General features: G+C 37.3%; 2 protein-coding genes across 5 annotated transcripts; one reads left to right on the forward strand and one right to left on the reverse strand.

The window, feature by feature from the left end:
* Positions 1,034-12,971, reverse strand: LOC18788053 (auxin response factor 8). Its single transcript, XM_020560148.1, is given in 14 exon segments — positions 1,034-1,548; positions 3,369-3,559; positions 3,652-4,646; positions 5,610-5,757; positions 6,231-6,276; positions 6,278-6,304; positions 7,253-7,375; positions 7,455-7,619; positions 7,705-7,795; positions 11,386-11,470; positions 11,572-11,727; positions 11,840-11,896; positions 12,030-12,253; positions 12,418-12,971. Coding segments are annotated over 14 exon segments (2,529 nt in total). The 5' UTR covers positions 12,461-12,971; the 3' UTR covers positions 1,034-1,370.
* On the forward strand, positions 13,602-16,918 carry LOC18788074 (psbQ-like protein 3, chloroplastic). 4 transcript variants are annotated; one of them, XR_002270758.1, is made up of 4 exons: positions 13,605-14,341; positions 14,428-14,531; positions 15,347-15,588; positions 16,360-16,918. XR_002270758.1 is itself a non-coding variant. In XM_020560157.1 (3 exons), the coding sequence occupies exons 1-2, from the start codon at positions 13,862-13,864 to the stop codon at positions 14,521-14,523; spliced, it is 576 nt and encodes a 191-aa protein (XP_020415746.1). In that variant the 5' UTR covers positions 13,605-13,861; the 3' UTR covers positions 14,524-14,531; positions 15,347-15,915. The 4 variants fall into 4 exon arrangements, 3 of the variants coding, with proteins under 3 accessions (XP_007221507.1, XP_020415746.1, XP_020415747.1); XM_020560157.1 differs by lacking the exon at positions 16,360-16,918 and having other exon boundaries at positions 15,347-15,915; XM_020560158.1 differs by lacking the exons at positions 15,347-15,588; positions 16,360-16,918 and adding an exon at positions 15,156-15,337.

Genomic DNA, 19,967 nt, shown 5'->3' on the forward strand with positions numbered 1-19,967 from the left:
GTGCAATCAAAAAGGCTCGTACTGCATACAACGGTACTCATGAGGCTGGCTTAGGCGATGAACGCCCACTTTGCAATGTTCACTGGATTCTGTAACACTAAAGTTGAATAGAGGTTCTTCAGTAACCCATGGACCTAGGTACCAAAAAAATGAAACAATAATGATTATATTCACATTTTTCTTTTTTCTTTTTCCCTTCTTTTGCAATTCAAATGCCCTGTTACCAATGAATTAAAGAAAAATAGCATATGGAGCTAGGTTCCTCCCTCGAATAGCAGACTTATTTTAGGTATTGCTCTTTCGAGAGTATATTCTTTCCCTCTATTATTATTATTGATGATATTGGTGATGGCGGTATGAGTGAAGAAGTTGTGTTAGTAACAGATTAAGATGGGAGTGGTGGTGTTTGTTCCTTTTAAAAGGGTGTATAATTTTCCTGTGTTTCCTTTCCCTTTCTATTTTTCTTCTAGGGTTTGAATGCTTTTGTAATGGGGTCGCTTGATGTAGTGGGGATTTACAAAGCATAGCACCATGCAAAAATTCCTAAAAATGATACACTTTTGAATTTTACATAGTACAGCCAAATATTTTAAACGTATAGCCACACGGCTATACTCCCGAAACATATTTAAAGAGTATAGCCGCGCGGCTGTACTCTTTGAATAGCCGCTCGGCTATACCATTTACATGTATTAAGCATATTAACATTAAAATAGTATAGCCGCCCGGCTATACTATTTTAATATATTCAAATATTTTAGAAGTACAGCCGGGCTATACTCTTGAAATTTTAAAGAGGTAAACCACATGAACCAAAAGTGACCTTTGGCCTACTAATTTTTAAGATAATGAAGGAAAATAAAGTGAGTCCAGTCACATAATTATAATCAATTAAATTCTTCTCAATATTTTAATAAACTTTCAGGCATAGAACTTGAAAAGGATGAGCAAACAATTTTATCCCATGCAATCGCAGGTGTGGTGCTTCTAGTATTTTTCATCAGACAACCAGGAAAAATTGCTAGATCAGGAATAATGCCACATCCACAAAGCTGCACTTCACAATCCATTAATTTCTTGACGCTAAATTCCTTGCTGGAACCAAAGAAAAAAAAAGATACAATGCTAGAAATCTTCAACGTTTAATGATTATCTCTTCTGAGTTCCAAACTTCAAACATAATTTAACCACGTATCATATTCATCAGAGCTAAACAGTCTCTGAAAACATAAGTCATATAATACTGATGGAAATGCACGCTGAAAGAGGGAGAGAGCACCAGATTGAGCATATACATTCAACTGGAAGTTTCTCCCTCTGTAAGAGGACTAGAACCAACTCGTGGAAGTGTTTCATACAATTAGCTAAGTTCAATATTCAAGTGAGCCAAGAGATGGGAGCCCGGAAACAATGTCTTGAGCTTCACCGCCACCGCTGTTCAACCTTTGACCTGTATTCGGGCTAAAGGGTTCAACTGCTTGGTCCCCCATTTTGTGTACATCCTCGGGCGAAAGTATCTTGATATACCAAACATTGTTCACAAATGACCTGCATATCATATGATTTCATATATTAGTCAGACTCCCAAAAATGCCGTTTCTAATTGTTCCCTACTATAAGGACAGTTCAATGAACTAGAGAAACCACCTAAAAAGAAAAGTTGAAGCGAAGACTAAAGAAAGTTTTCAATTATTCTTGGTGCTTCTTTGATTAATAATGTTAATTCAACGTCAACATGAAACCACTCTAATTCTTCTTTTAAAATTTTAGTAAACCAGTAATTTGACATCCAGGTTATCTGTGTGAGGCTCATAGCTCCAATGGTACAGCACTTCCATGCAATAGTTCAACCTCACCCTTCCCCTCATCCCCTCTCTTCCCCCATTCGCTTCCCTAGTCCTCAAGCTCCCTTTTGACCAAGAGAAACAAGGCAGATTTTCTAAGGCTTGGTTTAACAGTGAGATTTTATTTTTTGAATACTTGCTATATGAAATAAAGAGAGAGGAAAATGGAAATATCGAAAATTACTGTGTAATACACACAATTTCAAATGTGTTAATGCTCTAAGTGAAGGTCTTTTCTTTATTGACCTATAGACAAAATTTTAGCATGTAACAAAGCCTGTAATTGATTCGATATTTGTGGCAAGCATCATTGGCTAACTTTTACCCAGAAAACTTCAATCAAAAGAAAAACTTTACTTAAAAAATATACACAATATAACTTAAGATTATCTAGCTACAGTGGGGGCCTGGAGTTTAGATGTTGACTAGGCTTTAAGCTGTATTACCCTTCCTTCATCTGTTACCAACACAAAGGCAGAACATCTTCACTTATTCCACCAAAAAATTATGAGGTTAATTTTGTTGAGTTGAACAAGAGCATGGGTAATTTTGTAAGGTTAAATGAGTCCACATCCTCCATAAACTGAATCTTCTATTTTACATATAGCCCATTTTACTTTCTTTCACATGCAGATCATGCGTATGTCTTGTAATAAGTGAACACTTGATCCAGAAAATTCCTGGACAAAAAACGCTAAAAATGGTGTAAATAGATTAGGACCAAATCAATTTCCCCATCACATGCAACAGCCTCTTTAAATTATTCCATTTACTGTTCAGGAAGACTTAAAAGTAGTCAACAGAAAGGTCCCCAGTTTTCTGATTAGTATAGCCAAAATAATCATAAAATTAAAAAACTTTTGTTGCTTTACCACTGTTAAAAGAATCATAAGATTTTGAACTCCGTGTTTTTAATGGTGTCCTTGAAACACACCTCAAGGAAAACCAACAAAGGAGAACCTTGAGGCGGCATCTGCATGCCTGTGTCTTACGAGAGGCACCGCTTGGGTACCAATCTCTTCTTAAAACTCTTAGGCCAAATGGCATTGTTTGGCCTGGGCTTTTATAAATTTTAACAGCCCATGCCAAATGGCCTGAGTTGCTAAAATAAAGAGGAGAAACCATAAGACCAAATAGAAATTAAGAAACCATAACTAAATTCTCCAAAATCCATTCCCCTCTTTCACAGCTCCCAAACCACAACCCAGGAGCTCTAAGGTGCATCCCACTTATCATCAGAAGCTCTAAGCCCCCTTCTCAAGGTACCCAGTTATCTTTTTCTTTTGTTCCTTTTTTCTTTTCTTTTTTCAATTCTTCCCAAAAAGTAAGTTACTAGGACCTGATCCAATAATTATTTTATGTTCGAATGATGATGAAGACCATATTCCATTAGCTTAGTCATTGTTTCTTTATAGGATATCTATTAGTGTAATGATCAAGGATTAAATTCGGATATGAGAGGAACTCCATGCATACAAATATCTAATGGCAAACCAGCTATATGTAACTGAACCAAGAACTTACTCCCATGGGTCGTCACCAAGGAGAAGCACATCATTCTCCCTGTCAACGAATACAAGCTGCCAGCCTGATCTAAGACGGTCTTCCAACTTCCCCTCAATTCCGAACATCTGCCCCAGCTCTTCTCGCAGCTCATGGTAACTGCTGAACCGGGATATGTCCAGTGAGCGGCCAACCGAACCTGACTTGTAAACCTGCACTAACAACACAGTATCATCCGTCCAACAATTTTAAAAATGCAAGAAAATTGAAAGAACAAAAACACCTAATTACTTTCATCTCACACCTTGACAAATGTACAATTTGGGGTTGGTGGGTCAACTTGCCCTGCACTGTGCAACAACTCAGATGAGTCTTGCATGCAACCATACAGAGAGCTCTGAAATCCAGAGTCTCCTAATGGCATTGACATGTCAGCATCATTTGAAGAAGTGGCAAAACTGGGCGCTGTGGTGGGGAACAGAAGTCCAGATGATTCAATATTAACACCAAAGAGAGTAGGATTCTGGGAATCTGAATTACAATTCTCTTGCTCAACTGCATTGTCTTTCTCATTAAATGGTGGAAATGACATTGAGTTGGCAAAAGCATTGACCTGTGCATGTGCATACTTTGGAGCCCAAGATTGTTGAGGTAACTGCTCAGTTGGCATAGAATGACCAGCCCTGGATGAGCTTAAAAGATTTCCACTCCCTTCAGGACAAAGTGTACCAAGCATGTTCTGTCTAGGGGTAGTAGATGCTGAGAACTTTGTGTTTGAATCACTGAAGTCTGTTTTAGGAAATGATGGAGATGGCACATTCATTTGTTGACTCTGTTGGAGCTGTTCAGTTTGAACCTTGAGTGCATCATGATAGTTGTTTTGCTGTTGCTGCACCTGCTCCTCTGTTTGATTGTTAAATTGTTGCTGTAGAAGGTGCTGAGGCAGATTCTCCAGTGAAACTTGTGGTTGTGCCTGCAGAATATTATGAGGGATTGATTGCTGAATTTGCTGTTGCAACTGCAACATCGGATTGTGGCTACTCGACTGCTGAACATACTGAAAGGGCTGCTGAAAGTGCATCATATGTTGTCTTAGCTGATCTCCACTTCCTACATTCTGCAAACCAGCAGCCAACATGGCCTGGTACTGCGGATTGTGATCATTTCCAATCAATGTTGAATCCACTCTCTGTTGCATCCAAGGAAACATACCAACAGGTTGAAAGTTCATGGAGTGAAGACCTTGCTCTCCAGTTCCCCCCCGTAGCCACATTAAGCTGTTAGCTTCATCTCTATTATCTGCAGTAACAACAAAAACAAAATAGAATTTAAGCTATTTGGGCCTCTAATACACCTTTGGAGTGAGCTTTCATGGAAAAATTCTAACAACAGACAAGCTGATGACAGGGGGTAATGGAAACACCATGGTCTGCCTTTATAGTGAATTATATAGTGTTTCAATGAAATACCACAGTTTGACCAAAACCATATAAAATGGCACTACCTTGACTGAAACCATGGAAAGTGGAACTCTAAATGGGTCATGCTTATCTCATTGGAAAATGAAATGCTTGCGTCTTATGTTGGAATAAAGTGAAGCAATATGTGCCACGGCCTTCTTGCTCAATGTATTTTATATGAGAGTCAAGAGATGATGCCTAAAAACTCAACGATTCTTAACATGAGAAACAAACAGCATATTGAATGGAGAAAAATAATATGCGTGTGATTTTCAACAGCCCTAGACTTACTATCTTATTGTCTCTTCCTACTATTGTCAGTTGTATCCTGCCATTCTCAGTTTCCTCAACCTTCCTGCATGGCTGTGCCTAGGTACATTCTTGCTTACCAAAGCATTCAAATACTCGATCTTTGTTCCCTAAAGTCAGTTTTGTGCTAAAATAAAAAGATTTAGACTTAATCAAAAACCTGTCCCCAATCATTGTTGCCTCAGTGAGAGACTACAAAAGCATGGAGTAGATATGAGGATAAAGGCACCAAATAATATTATCAACACTAAACATCAGTACATGCATAAAGAAGAGTATTTTACTGAACCAGTTTTGAAATTTTAAATTAACACTTCTCCATAAAGAAATTTAATTGACCTCAACTGGGTCACACTAAGAATAAGCATATCAAGCATAAGCGTATCAAGATGAATACACTCAACCCCAAAAGCAAGAAAAAATAAATTGAAAACTGCATTTGGTTTTTCTGAAGATAAAGGCACCAAATAATCAGCACGCATATAGCTTTTACCTTGCATAGATGAGGCCCCAGGATGCCAAGGGCGTTTTAGTCGAAGGGGAAACAATGATGGGTACATGGGGAAAGTTGTCAAAGGCTCAATCTCCCATAACGATACCCTGGGCTGCCTCTCACCTGCAGTGGACTCATCCCAACCAACCTACAAATAGGAAAGAACAATATATTAAATATAAAAACTACTTTCAAGGGAGAAACAACATGGTCTGGACACATGAATCCTGTTATGGATCTACATAGTTCACCAGTCATAAAAAAAGGAACACGGTAACAACTTTTTGTTCTCTCTTTCTTTCATATCCACCTTTTCTTCTTTGATGAGTGGAAACAGGTTAATTAAAAAATTGTAGAACCATAAAGAATTCCCCTTTTTTATTGTACATTCTAGTATTGCATGAAACAGCATCCTAGACAAGTTGGTGTCATTGTATAATAAGCACAATCAGAGAAAGTAGATGGAGATTTTTTCTGTCTTTCAGAGGTCATGTTATCCTTCATCAAACAATACCAGACACTGTCCTACCTACTACATTATATAGGATTAGAAGTGGAGTCATATACAGATAATTGGAAGGAAACTTTATTGCACTACAGTAGAAAATTATGCTCTATTACCTTGACAGACCGCCAATGAGAATTTGGCCACCGAACAGATCCAGATCACTATGCCAGTTATCGTACCCATGTACCTTGACAAGAGAAGCATTGGATATGTCAATAGTGCACATCTAAGTATAACAATGCAACACGCATAAGGAACATCTATGTTTGCTGATATGAACTTGTTGCCTCAGTATTAGGTACGTTGCACGAACACTTCAATTAGCTAAAGTGTTGGAGTGTCGGACACTCAGACACAGCTTGGACACGCGTTGGACAGAGTCAACGTACTTGGACACAGTCAACCCATGGTCCAGACACGGCAAGGGCGATTTTGTATTTTTTAAAGAAAACTGGGGTCAAAACACAATTATTGAAACTTTCTGAGGGACTAATTTGAAATTTTTTAAAATAACTGGGGGGGTTTAAATTATAATTTCGAAACTCTTTTATACTTATACCAACTACTTTCTCAGCCCTTCCTCTCTCTCCCAACTTTCCCCACCTTTTTCTTCTCTTCTTTTTCTCTTAGTTTTCATTATATTTTCTTCTTTTCTTGGTACTTGAGATAAATTTATGTTTTATTTTGTGTGGTTTTAATTATTATGTGGATGAATCATGAGAAGTACATGAGTACTTTGTTTTATTTATGGTATTATAAATTGAAGTATGAACATGAACAGTTTGTTTATTTAATATATAAAAGCATTATTATAAATTTATTTATTTTTCAATTGCCGTGTTAGTGTCCTAGTTTTTATATATTTTCCGTATCCCCATATCCCGTGTCGCGTATCCGTGTCCCCGTGTCCGTGTCCGTGCAACATAGGGTAATACCCAATAAAAAAATATTGATCTTTTGGTGGTTTAATTCTAGAGAAATGTGCACCAAAATCAATAAAAACTACTTATGCTATGTGTAAGTTATAAACAAGCAATAAATGATTCTACAGTTGCAAGAAACCTATACAAATGACATAAGTGATCATTAGGTTAACAATACTAATATCGTAGTTAACCATGAAAAGCTATGATACCTTCTGACACTTGACTCTTCAGTCTCAAATAGCATCCGAAATCGCATCCCAACTGAAACACGTGTGTGAAATACTGCTTTAATGTATTTTGATAGGGGTATGACAAACTCAGATGGACTAGCCCTGGACATCATAAACATATAAGCAGAAAGGTAATACAAGCATTGCAGGAAAACAAAAATCTGGAAGACTCTTTTGCCACCTTGGATTATAAAAAACTGTAAAACAACTATTAGTTGAAGCAGCATGAGCAGCAGCAGCAAGAAGTCCAATATGCATGCTATCACTTGACAAAACAGATGACGGCATCACAGTTTGCGGTCGAGTGGCACGGCGAATACCCAAAAGAAGCTGATTTTTTTCATTCCTATTATGGGATTTACCAGAATATTAATGCACGACTTTACATGCAAATACAGAAATCACAGGAAAAAAGAAGGCGAAAGATATACCAAATAAAAAGAACAGAATCTCCTGCAACAAGTCTTTTGGCACTAACAAACACACTCCATCCTGTGGTAAGAAGATGTCGTTTGGGTTGGCCTGCAAGATGAACAAGATATAGAACAGGTCAGTTTTTCCAAGTATCTCCTTATAAGTACTAGTGGACCACTTCGGCACATATAACAGCATTATCCACTCAGCAGTGTAGCAAAATTTGTTTTTAAAGTACTTTCAGAAATAGAGATCACCAGTTTTTATTAATATTAGAAGAAGGGGATATGGATAGGGTACAACTGAGTTAAGCACGTCCATCAAGGAACAATTTGAAACAAATTGCATTTAAAACTGTTTCATATAGAATTACCAAAAGAAAAACCTTATGAACAAACAACAGTAAAATTTGGCTATGCAATCCCCTCCCAAGTGTTCATAAACTCAACTCAACCAAGCTTTAATTCCAAATAATTTGGGTCAACTACACAGATCATCTCTTACTGTTAATCCTATACAACTATATCCCCTTTTTTTCGGAAGAGAAACATAATTTTATTAAAGTAGGAATGCTAATTACAAAGAGCGGATAAGGAACCCACAATCTGGGAAGTAGCAAGTAAATACAACAAAATACAACTCTAAAAGATGGAAAAAAAAACTATATCCCTTTATCATATCTTCAACATGTTCTGCTCATGCATTTCATCCTCTTATTAGCATTATGGCACTTTGGACTTGAATCAAATTTCTCCCATAGCACTTGCTGGTCTTCACCACACGTTTGTGCCCTCACTAACATTAACCGGATTCTTATCTTATTTTATCCTTGCTCATGTTTCCACTAATCCATACCAACACCATCACCTCAGCACTTACTCTTGAGGCAAGTTTTGAGAAGAGATATTCTGCTTTATAGAGCATATCTATCTTCAATAATCCTACAAAATTGTACTTCTGACATTTTTGGTATTCTACAATCACATAACAGTGGAGGCATTGATAATGGAAAGCAAGCAAGAAGAAAAGTTGTCTATATCTTAAGCATGAGTACAAACTCATAAACTAGGTTTATTTTAACTATATCTTATTTACTATAATTAGTATTTCACTATTTATTTGGCTTTATTTTATAATATTTTGGATCTTCCCATTATATATGGAGGTTAGAACTTAGAAGTCCTGTATATTTTTTGGGCTCACATACTTTGATTTGATAAAAAGAATTGCCTTTATCCGACTTTGCCTCTCTTAGACTCCTCCTTGATCTCTTTCCATTATTTTTTCTTCTTTCCTTCGTTAAACCTCTATTCTATACTTTTTGAGAAGTACTATTTGGTATCAGAGCATTCTTGCATATCATTCTTGTCCTGGCCAACTATTAAAGCCCAAATTCAATTCATCATTTTTGCAACCATTCCAGGCATCACATATTCAACAGAACCTAGCCATGGGCCACCTCAGATCCACCACTGATGCAAACTACATGTACCACTGCCAAAATCGTGTATGTCGTACATGCCAATCTAATCATAAGTTATTTCTTTCCCAAACATAGATATCATAAGAATCAGAGCATGTAGATCTCTTGTTTCCAGGATGTGTCATCTGGAACCATTGCAGCACATGGGCCACACACCAGCAAAAGTTCCGGTGTTTGGCGTCATGCACTGCTTCCTCCACGCAACTACTCAAACAGCAAGGGCACCACTGATATCAGAAAGAGCCAAACTATCTAGCACTGTCAACACAGCAGTGATCAGTGAACTACTCATCCAAGATGAATCCAAAGATAAAGAGCAACCACAGCTCAGAAGATATGTGTTATCTAAGTGCCACAAATCTAACAGGGAGCCTGGCCGTGTGAAACATGAAAACAAAAATATAAAAAGAAAAGAAAACCAACTTATAATACTTGGAGTCAGATAACCATTAGAGCTCAAAAGCTCAAGTTGTTAAGGAATGGACCAACAATGTCTATTGAGTTAACACCTGGGACAGCCAGTCAAACATCTTCAAATAAAGCCTTCACTCACAACATACAGCCAATGTTAGCAGCACTTCCCCAAAAGGCTTCAACATGGATTACATGTTCTCTTATCTACCATAATGTTCATTACTAATTAGTAATTTACCTTGATATTGCTATAAGGAATATCTCATCCAACAACCACTGGTCAAATATCATTACCATTTATTCTCTCAATAATATTAACAACTATATCAACCTTGCTGACACTATCAAGAGATTATTAGGTTTTTAAATGTCACAAATTTATATTACTCTATTAAATGGGAGCAAAGTTCTCCTGCCACACTCTGAACCTAATTCATTGATCCGTTTGACTTTTCCCTGAATGTGTGGTCCAGATTCACAGTCTGGCAACAAACGTCTAGCAAGAAAACATTACTCATTAAGTGGAAAACGTGGCCTGTGCATAATGATTAATATCGTCAGTATGCTGGATTATCTGAAAGGTAAAGGAGATCACTCAATAAAACACTATAAACACGAATAAAATAGCAATATGTCCTCTTATTTATCTTCTTCATATGTACTTCTGCCCAAGAATAACAAATTTATTCCTCATATGTCACCAGTTCAGGTGACTAAACTCTGTCAGGGACCACACCAGGTAGATGAAATCTGACCAAAGAACGTCTCATCAACAAAATTACTGTTCCAAGATTATTCAAGACAACTTTAACCAGAGTGGTAAGTCTAGTGACCTCAACATATTCATAGGAGACTGAGCGTCCATTACATTAAACTGTCTCTTTCAAGATTTTGCTTTCCTCTGAAGCAGTTTTTTATTCATACATTATCTCATTGCTGCTTATCACAATCTCTTGTGCACGTTAGGACTTAGGACTAAAATATTCAGCGGGATTGGTGGAAGGGTAGGAGCAGGTGAAACATCCAGGAATTTATGCACATTGTTAATAAACACTTTAAGTGCTTTATGCACCATTGTTGAACATGATATGGCATGGGATGCATGTGCTGAAGGCAATACAGCAATAAAGAACTTAATGCGGTGTCCCACAGAGGTATAGAAAATTTGGCTAACATCTCATTTATGAACAAAGAATTAATCATATATACCATGCCTGTGTTATACATTGATGTGTTAAAACAGAGTCCAACAGAATCCTATAACGATACCTAGTCAAAATACAGGATGCATGACAAATAGGTGGATTAGTCCACTGGATATATGTATAACACCTGCATGTGTTATACATTGATGTTTTAAACAGAGAGAGATCCTATCCTAGGAAGAGTACCTATGCAAGAAAGGATGCATATACAAATAAGTGGATTAGTCCACGAAATAAGTATTAATACCATTAAGACAGCATGAGCAAAATTTTAAAACAAGAACCTCACAACCCAATTGATCCTGCAGCTACATGAATGATTGTAACCTAAAGTTTCTTCCATTGCGTAAATAACAGAAGATGAGAAACTACAAATATGTGCTTGTCTTGGGCACATGATGACTCTGAAAACTGTAGTTTTATGTTGCAAGTCATCAGAAGAATAGATCCTGATAGAATTGGCAGTTGAAGCATTTTGAACTTTTTCAAAATAATCCTAACTTAATGCAGAAATTATACATTACGAAAAATAGATGGAAAAGTGAAATATAAAAGCCCTAACATGCAATGCCACAAAGAAATGCTCCAGATCCTACCTCGGAAAATATGCCTAAACTTCCATTCAACATCATGGAGATCCCTGGCAATAAGTTCCTGCGCTGGTGGCTGTAGCGAGAAATCCTGCAGGATACAATAAAGGGGTTTAAATAAAAAATATCAGCAACCAAATACGGTCAAATAAAAGAATAGAACAGACAACAAGAGTTTGAGAAGGGAAATACCAGTGGAGGAAAAACTTTCTCGGCAGCACGACGAGGAACAGAGAAGCCTCCATGTGTACTTGTATCACTCGCCGTCAATGTCTTGCAAAAGTAATTTGTGGGTTGCTTGCTTGGAATTCCCAACTCCATTGGAAGAAATGTTTCTTTTTGCTCTTGCTGTGTGAGAATGTGTGTGGTTTCAACAACATTACAACTTATTATGTTAAGCTAAAACTCCAACAAATTAAACCAAAAAAAGACCAAGAAGAAAAAGAAAAGAATAATTTACTGGCGTCAAAGGCTGTAATGTCATTTGGGCATATACTTCATCTGTCTCCACATCTGCCTGAAATCCAATGCTTAATCAATTCCATTTGTGTTCCAATTTTTAACTCTTTTTTCTTTCTTTCTTCTAGAAGAAATAAACAAGTAAGAGTGACGTAGCTGAATCAAAATTCACAAAGACAAAGGGAACCCACATGCATTGTGACATTGTGCAGCTGACAGATCAACTGGGGCGGCAAGCTCGGGTAGTTTGGTATGTGGGCATCAACTTGTTTGTTAGTAGTGGCAGCAACCTGGTCACTGTGGCCCTGAGGGAAGTAAACAACACGAGTTCCAGGCGTTGGCAGGGAAACCAGAGGCCCTGCGCATGCATGCCATAGCTCCGAATTCAAGCACTTCTTTTCAGCTCCTCCGGCTGCTGTCATTTTTAAGCTCAATTTTAATTTTTTTGTTTTTATTCTCAAAAAGCAATAACAATGACAACAACAATAGTAATGATTGAGATTTGAGAAAAGTTAAACATAGAAGTCAGAAATATAATAAACAAAAGCAGAATATGAGGAAATTTTAAAATAGGGTTACCTTCATGATCCTGCTGACCCAACCCTGATGTTGAAAGCTTCATATCAATATAACTATCAATATCAACCTTAAGCCTTTCTCTATCTATATAAAAACCATAATAGAAAACCCTAATTTTACAGAACCAGCCATAACCATCAAAGAGAGAAAATGAGCTCTACTGACAACTACTGCTACTTATTGGCTTCAAGTCACCCCCTTTCTAGACCATGCTCGACAGAATTAAGATCCTTTTTCCTACTTAGTCCCAAATTGAAGCCCCAAATGGAGGAAACCCCTCCCTCCATAGAAACATCATGCTCTGCTCTAAGAGATCGCCATGGAAACAAGCAACAGCTGAAGCAGGAAGAAAGCTCTGAGAGACTACCCAAAGTGGTTGTTTTAGTAAAAAGCTTTTTCTTCCTCCTTTTCCGGTCTATCACTGTCCATTCGATTCAAACCCCAAAGTGAGAGAAAGAGAAAAGGAAAGAGAGAGAAAGAAAGAAAGAGAAGAGAGGAAGATTTTGCTTTGAAAGTTGAAACTCACAGTGAGAGAGAAGAAGAGAAAGAGAAAGAGTGATGGTCTTTACTCTTTTCCCTCTTATAAGGGTCCCGACCGAGCTGGACCTCATACTAGAAGAGAGTCTGGGAGCGTTATGGGAAAGCTCTAATCTCGGCCGTCCACGGATCCGTACTTTTTAATCTTAACCGTCCACTCTGAGACTGATGTGACAGCAGCCATGTGCCACCATACTTCAGTGGTCCTTGTCAGAGTACGGACTATGTTTTAAAGTGTTACGTAATATTTATAAAAAAAATTCCTCATCATCGTATTATTCATACTACAATAAAAAATCATCATACTAGAAAAGAAAAATGACCCATCCTACCCAACTCAAGGAAAAAAAAATGTTATGGGCGTTATATATATATTTTTTAACAAGTGATATTCTAATTGCTCTAAATATGTGAGAAAGGAAATCGACTTCGGATGCAAGAAAAACGCATATTTACTTTAAACAACTGATCTAACTCACATCAACTACATTATAACCTTTTTTGTTTGAACCTCAAGTTTGCGTGGCATTTACCCAAGCACTTTGAGTAGATATCAATTTGTGCGGCATTTATGTGATTATATCGTCTTTTTAACTCAACTCTTTTTTTATTTCTAAAATTCCCAAGTAATATTGTTTGTCCTCAGCCCAACCTGGTCTCAACCTCAGCCCAGCCCAAAACTTCAGCCCCACTAACCGTTCAAGCTATCCCACTCCCACTCTGCTTTATTTTCTCTATGTCTATCTCTTCGTATGCTCTCTGTTCCTCTCCATCTTCCAACCCACCCATCTTCTCCTTTCCTCCACGGTATCCCCAATCCCAATCTTTATCTTCTTCTCTAATCTTCTCCAATCCCCTACTAATCCCAGGTTGGTTCTAAGTTTAATTCTTGATTCATTCTTTGTACATGAAGCTCACCAGAACAATGGCATTCAAATCAGCTATAGTGCAACCGAAAAACCCACCACACTTCAACCCCACATTTTCTTGCTGCCTGAAACCATCCTTTCAGTTCAGGGAGAATCCACTGAAGGATTTTGAATTCAATATCAAAAGAAGAATTGGGGCAATAGCAGCAGTAAGTTGGGCACTAATGGCGGCGAAAGAAGCAATTTTTGTTGAAGCTGCAAATGGATTTGACTTGCAACTGGTAGCACCTGGTCAGACAATTGAAGAGGCACGGAGTGGAATCAAAGGGCATGCACAAGCTCTGTTACAAGTGAAAGAGCTGATAGATTTAGAGTCATGGAGAGAAGTACAAATAGCTCTCAGGAAGAGCTCATCGGTCTTGAAACAGGACATATATACCCTAATTCAAGCAAAACCTGCAAATGAGAGGCCTCAACTGAGAAAACTTTATTCTGACCTCTTCAACAATGTGACCAGAGTAAGTTTTTGCCATTTCCACCCAATAAACATAGGACTTGACAAAATTATTTCAATTGACTTGACCAAGTTTTTTGTGCATTGCAGCTTGATTATGCAGCTAGGGATAAAGATGCATCATATATCCGACAATGCTATGAGAACATTGTTGCCGTTCTGAATCAAATGCTATCTAGAATATAAAGTATCAAGTAATTGTTCCCTTCCTTATTTTTCTTCCCTGCAAATTATATGCATCAGAAGATGTTGTGTAGGAAATTACATGAAGCATAGCCACTTAAGGTCGTCTGTTAACAACGAGTTATTTTTCTTTATGAGTAAGCTTTTGTGTCCTTCATAGAAATTGATCAATCTGCTGAAAGCACTTGTTACAACAGGATCATTATTTTATGATGCAATCCTCTTTCATAAGGCTTCATTTGCCGAAATTGTAAAACCGTAATTCTTTTGTTGAATATGAGTTTCTCGTTCTTGGATGAATGGTTCCTGTGGGTCAGACAGACACCAGAATTGTAAGTTATAACTGAGGGTTCTGTTCTGTGCAAGTCACCGTCTTCTACATTGTAATATTTCTAGATTACCTTATATATAATTAAACTAGATCCCACATATTTTTATTTCCTCTACACCAACTGGTACTTTCTTTCCAACGTTGAAAGATATCCGAAATTTAAATCCTCCACTCTCAATAAAAATAAAAATAAAATCCTCTACGCATAGAGTCGTATATAAGAGATCAGAAAAATAGGCATGCGTGTCCTCAATTATTCTGAAAATTTCAAAGTTATAATAAGGCAGCAATTTCAACCCTGCAGCTTGTTTGCTGTCTTCTAGCTTACCAGAGAAACACACCTGTGCGTCTTCAATCTGCTGCTAGTAGTATTCTGCTCTTAATTTGTGTTGCTGTCTTCTAGCTAATTGGCGATTAAGCACTATGTAAGCATGGCGGAAATTTTCCTTACTTTTGCTGCTGAGGGAATACTGAAGAAGGTGGCTTCGCTTGCAGCTCAAGAATTCAATCTTGCCTGGGGATTCAAAGCAGAGCTGACAAGGCTCAGTGAATCTTTGAACATGATTCAAGATATCTTAAGTGATGCTGTCGAGCAACCGCAAGGTCGGGGCAAGGCGGTAGAGGAGTGGGTGAAGAAACTTAAACAGATAGCTTATGATGCTGATGATGTGTTGGATGAGTTCAAATATGAAGATCTTCGGAGTAAAGTAGGGCTCCGAAACCAAATCCACATAAAGGTATTGATCACCCTCCTATCCCAGTGCTTTTCATCTTAAAATGGCACATAAAATTAAGATCATAAATGCATCCTTGGTAAATCTGGAGAATAGAGCATTTGTTATTGGATTAGTTGCAAAAAATGTTATGGCTACAACGCAGTACGTCCCTCGTGGAATTGTAGGGGACAGAGAAACCAACTCATTCTTAGATAAAGATGAAAACATCGTTGGAAGGAAGGAGGTTGTGTCAAGTATAATTACAACCTTGATCAACTCCAAAAATCTAGAAAATGTTTCGATTATGGCCATTGTTGGAATGCCAGGCCTAGGAAAGGCAACTTTGGCTAACTCAGTTTACAATGAATTTGAGACAAAATGACACTTTGATAAGAAAATATGTCTCTGACACTTTTGACGTAAATTCTATATTGAGTCGAATGCTAGAATCCCTTAACTCAACAAGGGTTGGGATCACAAGTCATGATGCACTGCTTAAAAACCTTCAAGAAAATTTGAAAGGAAAATATATATTCTTATACTAGATGATGAGTTGCTTGACAAAACTTGATTCAGCTCAGGGAAGCAACATTATTGTCACTATACCAAATAGTTAATTCTAACCAAATAGGAATGTACTTGGAGACCAAGTATCCACCACCTGTATAAATATTCTAGTTCTATGTGAATACAAATCATCCAATTTCAAACCTAATTGAATCATGACAGTTTGTGTGAGTGTGCCTAACAAATTAACTTCATATTATTGTTCTTTCTCTGTTTTTTTTATAGCTCTGTGAGAATGCGAAGGTAAAAAGTCCCACATTAGAAAGTTGAGAAACCTAGCAAGGGCTTATAAGGAGTTGAGCTACTTCTCCCATTGCCAATTGGTTTTGGGGTGAAACCCCTTTGTTCCCTTTTCCATCTGGCTGAACTGAAGATGATGCCTTCAATTGTGGTGTCTCAACTGGAACACCAAGCTCAGCAAGCTCGCTTTAGCTGTAGGTTTGGGGGACGACGGTAACTCCATGGTTCAGATGACCTTAGGTCCAATATATTTTCAAGGTTAGCTAGAATATCTGGTGAAGCACTAGCAGTAGCTTGTGATGATACCGTAAATATATAGTCAAGGTTGCGTACGGCAATGTCCTGCAATAACAAACACAGCTTCAATAATTAAATAATTAAGTAGCATGTAAACTACAAATCTGCAAGAACTTGGATCACAAGTCCCATAAACAGAAGCATGAGACAATATTCAAGACAATAACCTGCCCTCCACTATACTTTTATCTTCCAAAAGAAGATAAAGCAGACTGTATTGGAGATATTGATAACTAAGCCACAAAAACTTACTGGAAAAAAACAAAAACAAATACACTCAAAGGCCACCCAGTATCGGCATATACCACCTTATATATTAGGCCCAAGAGTGGTGATATCCAGGTGACCCAACAACAGGAATTATATATATATATATATATATATATATATACAGAGAGCTTCCATTGAGGGATCTCTCAAATAAGTTTATTTGAGGGACACCTCTTGTAGGCCCCACTACGGATTGTATTTCACTAATCCAAACCGTCTATTTTGTAGATACTCATTCAAAGATCATCTCTACAAAAAATCACTTGAATCCGATATCATGTGACCACTCAATTGAGTTATTGAAATTTTAGTACTTTTCTTAAAGCACCGTGTTCATTGATTTTGTAAGACACAATTGGATGTCGAAACGGTTTCCGATTTGTCTAATTTTTTGTAAGGATGATCTATGAATGAATACCTAAAAAATAGATGGTTTGGATTATTGAGAAAAGAATTGTAGGGTACTCTAAAGGGCGTCCCTCAAATAAAATTATTTGAGGGATCCCTCAATAGAAGGGGACTGTATATATATATATATATATATATATATGACGTGAGGTCCAAAATCACAGATTATTATGACGTGAGGTCCAAAATTCCTGTTGTATAATAAGTTCACAACTCACCAAAACATTGGAAATACACATAGGAATGAATGATGGAACCCTATCACACCAGAATTGAGGCAAATCTGGTAAAGCCCATTCAGGTTATTTTCACTATCTTTCAGAAGTATCTGTAACAGGGCAAATCTCCATCAATCCTCTTCTTTTCAGTTTATCTTTATGCCCGTTCATGCTCGTATACATTATTCGAAGAAGCTTTTGGCATATGGCATGTATTGTGTGTGAAATGCATGAAGACAGGTATACCCGAGCGGCTATACTTGTTAAATAGAATATTTTAACAGTAAAGCCGGTCGGCTATACTTAAAAATTATAATATTAACAATTTAAAAGTATAGCCGCGCGGCTATACGTTAGGATGAGAAACATCGATAGTCATTTTCCCTCCCTCCGGAAATTGAAGATTTTAAGGTGTGATAAATTGTCAAGCCTGCCGAGTGGTCCCGTCCGCGAATTGAATATTACAGCTTGTGATGAACTATCGAGCCTACCGAGTGGGCAAGAAAACTTGACCTCTCTTCAGAAGTTGGAAATAAGACAGGGTCTGACATCCCTCCGCAAATTGGAGATTCATAGGTGTGATGGATGTTATCATTGGCAGATTCTACACCCCTCCATGTCTTGAGGAGTTGTCTATAAGCTACTGCAAAAATACTGGAGTCTGTTCCAACTTTACAGGGATGCGCATCCCTCCATGAATTGAGAGTTTTCAAATGTGAAGGATTTGTAAGCATACTGAGTGGCCTAGAATCTTGTACTTGTCTTCGTTTTCTGCGTATCCAGTTTGTCAAAATTTCAGGAATTTATTGGATGTGCTACAAAGCCCTGTATCTCTTGAGGAGTTAAGAATAACTGACTGTCCTTATCTAGAGACTATTCCCAGCTCAGACAACCTCAAATCCCTCAGTCTGTTGTGGATTGAAAAATGTAATGCATGGAAGTCGTTCGCCTCTAATAGACTGGACTCCTCCTAGTGCATGTGTGGGACCCACTTGCTGTATTAGAGAGGTGTTAACAATGTAGTAAATAAATGTGGTAAAAAAGAAGCAATATATTATACACACACTTTACAAAAGCATTTAGAAAGGTTTTAGTTGCTTACTAAGCTTTCTGTTAAAGATTGACGTGTTGCTTTATGGAGTCCTCAAAACCAATTAAGGCATGAGGTGGGATATGTTGGCATGAGGTGTAAGCACAATAGGTATTCATAAGGCTATTTGGAATGGCAGATTATTTTCAAGCCACTGAAGTAGTCTAGGAACCTATAGACTATCCTATAGACTAGTTGTGTGGCACAAAATTAAGTTTACATCTATATCTTTGCCGACTTTAACTATCTATAAATAGCACTACCTAGTATTCCTTGTTTCATAGGCATGGCCGGGACCACACTAAGGGTTCCAGTGGGCTGTAGTCAAGCGTGATTTTTTAAGGGAAAAAAAAACTTATATATTTAACTTATTTTTAATATTAGTTCAGTCAGTGGCGCTGTGCAGATTACTTTATTTTTATTTTTAACATTTAAGTAAATGGAGTAATATAAAAATAAATATTACTTAAGTTTACAATGTAAGTAAGGAAGTACCCCCTATTTGGATTCAAATAAAAATACTAGAGAATCAAATTCCCACAAAATCAAAATATGAAAAATCGGTTTTAGTTCAAAATACGATTTAGGCTAAAAATGATAGCTCATTCGCCTATGAATCATAGGTTCTTCAATTGCTTTAATTTTCCTAAAATCGTAGACAAATTGGAGAAGCTCAAAGTGTTTGGACTTGCAACTGAGAGTTATACAATAGCTTTGAATTTGAGGTAGGGGTTTTTTCTTGGGGAAGCTTTACATAAATTGATTTAATTAAATATTGTGAACACTATATTATGCTTGGTAATATTATTTGATTATTATCCTTGATATTGGGTGTTTACATGTTGTCAATTATCATTATAATTTGATTAATATTGACATGTTCATATGTTATCGGTGGTGGTTGGAATTCTTGGGTTGATAAAAAAATTATGGAAAAGAGGGTAATGGGAAGGTTCTTTTGTGTAGTTGAGTCTGACCATTGTAGGGACCAAGTTTAGGCGAGCCTGTGTGCTCAGTAGATTTGGAAATCGACGGTATAATTGTCGATTGAGTGATTTGGGCTAGGAGATCAATGGTGTAGACAAGATGACTAGCAAAAGGGGAATTATGGGATAATTGAGATGAGTGTTAGTTTATCTGAATCACAGTGGTAAAATACCTACATTATAAATCTCACTAATCACATAAGACATAGGACCCCTACTGAGCATGTAATGCTCACCTCTTATTGAATCTATTGCAGGTTTTGAATCTGAAGTTTAGTTTGTGACGAGGAAACAAGAAGAACGAGTTGTGGATAGTTTTGAATG

Source organism: Prunus persica, chromosome G3 (genome assembly GCF_000346465.2).
Source record: "Prunus persica cultivar Lovell chromosome G3, Prunus_persica_NCBIv2, whole genome shotgun sequence".
In the NCBI taxonomy this organism is placed as follows: domain Eukaryota; kingdom Viridiplantae; phylum Streptophyta; class Magnoliopsida; order Rosales; family Rosaceae; genus Prunus; species Prunus persica.

Coding starts and splice junctions, on each gene's coding strand:
- LOC18788074 (XM_007221445.2), top strand. CDS start 13,862: ATGAAGCTCACCAGAACAATGGCATTCAAATCAGCTATAGTGCAACCG. Junction 14,342..14,427: donor TCTTCAACAATGTGACCAGA/GTAAGTTTTTGC, acceptor TGTGCATTGCAG/CTTGATTATGCAGCTAGGGA.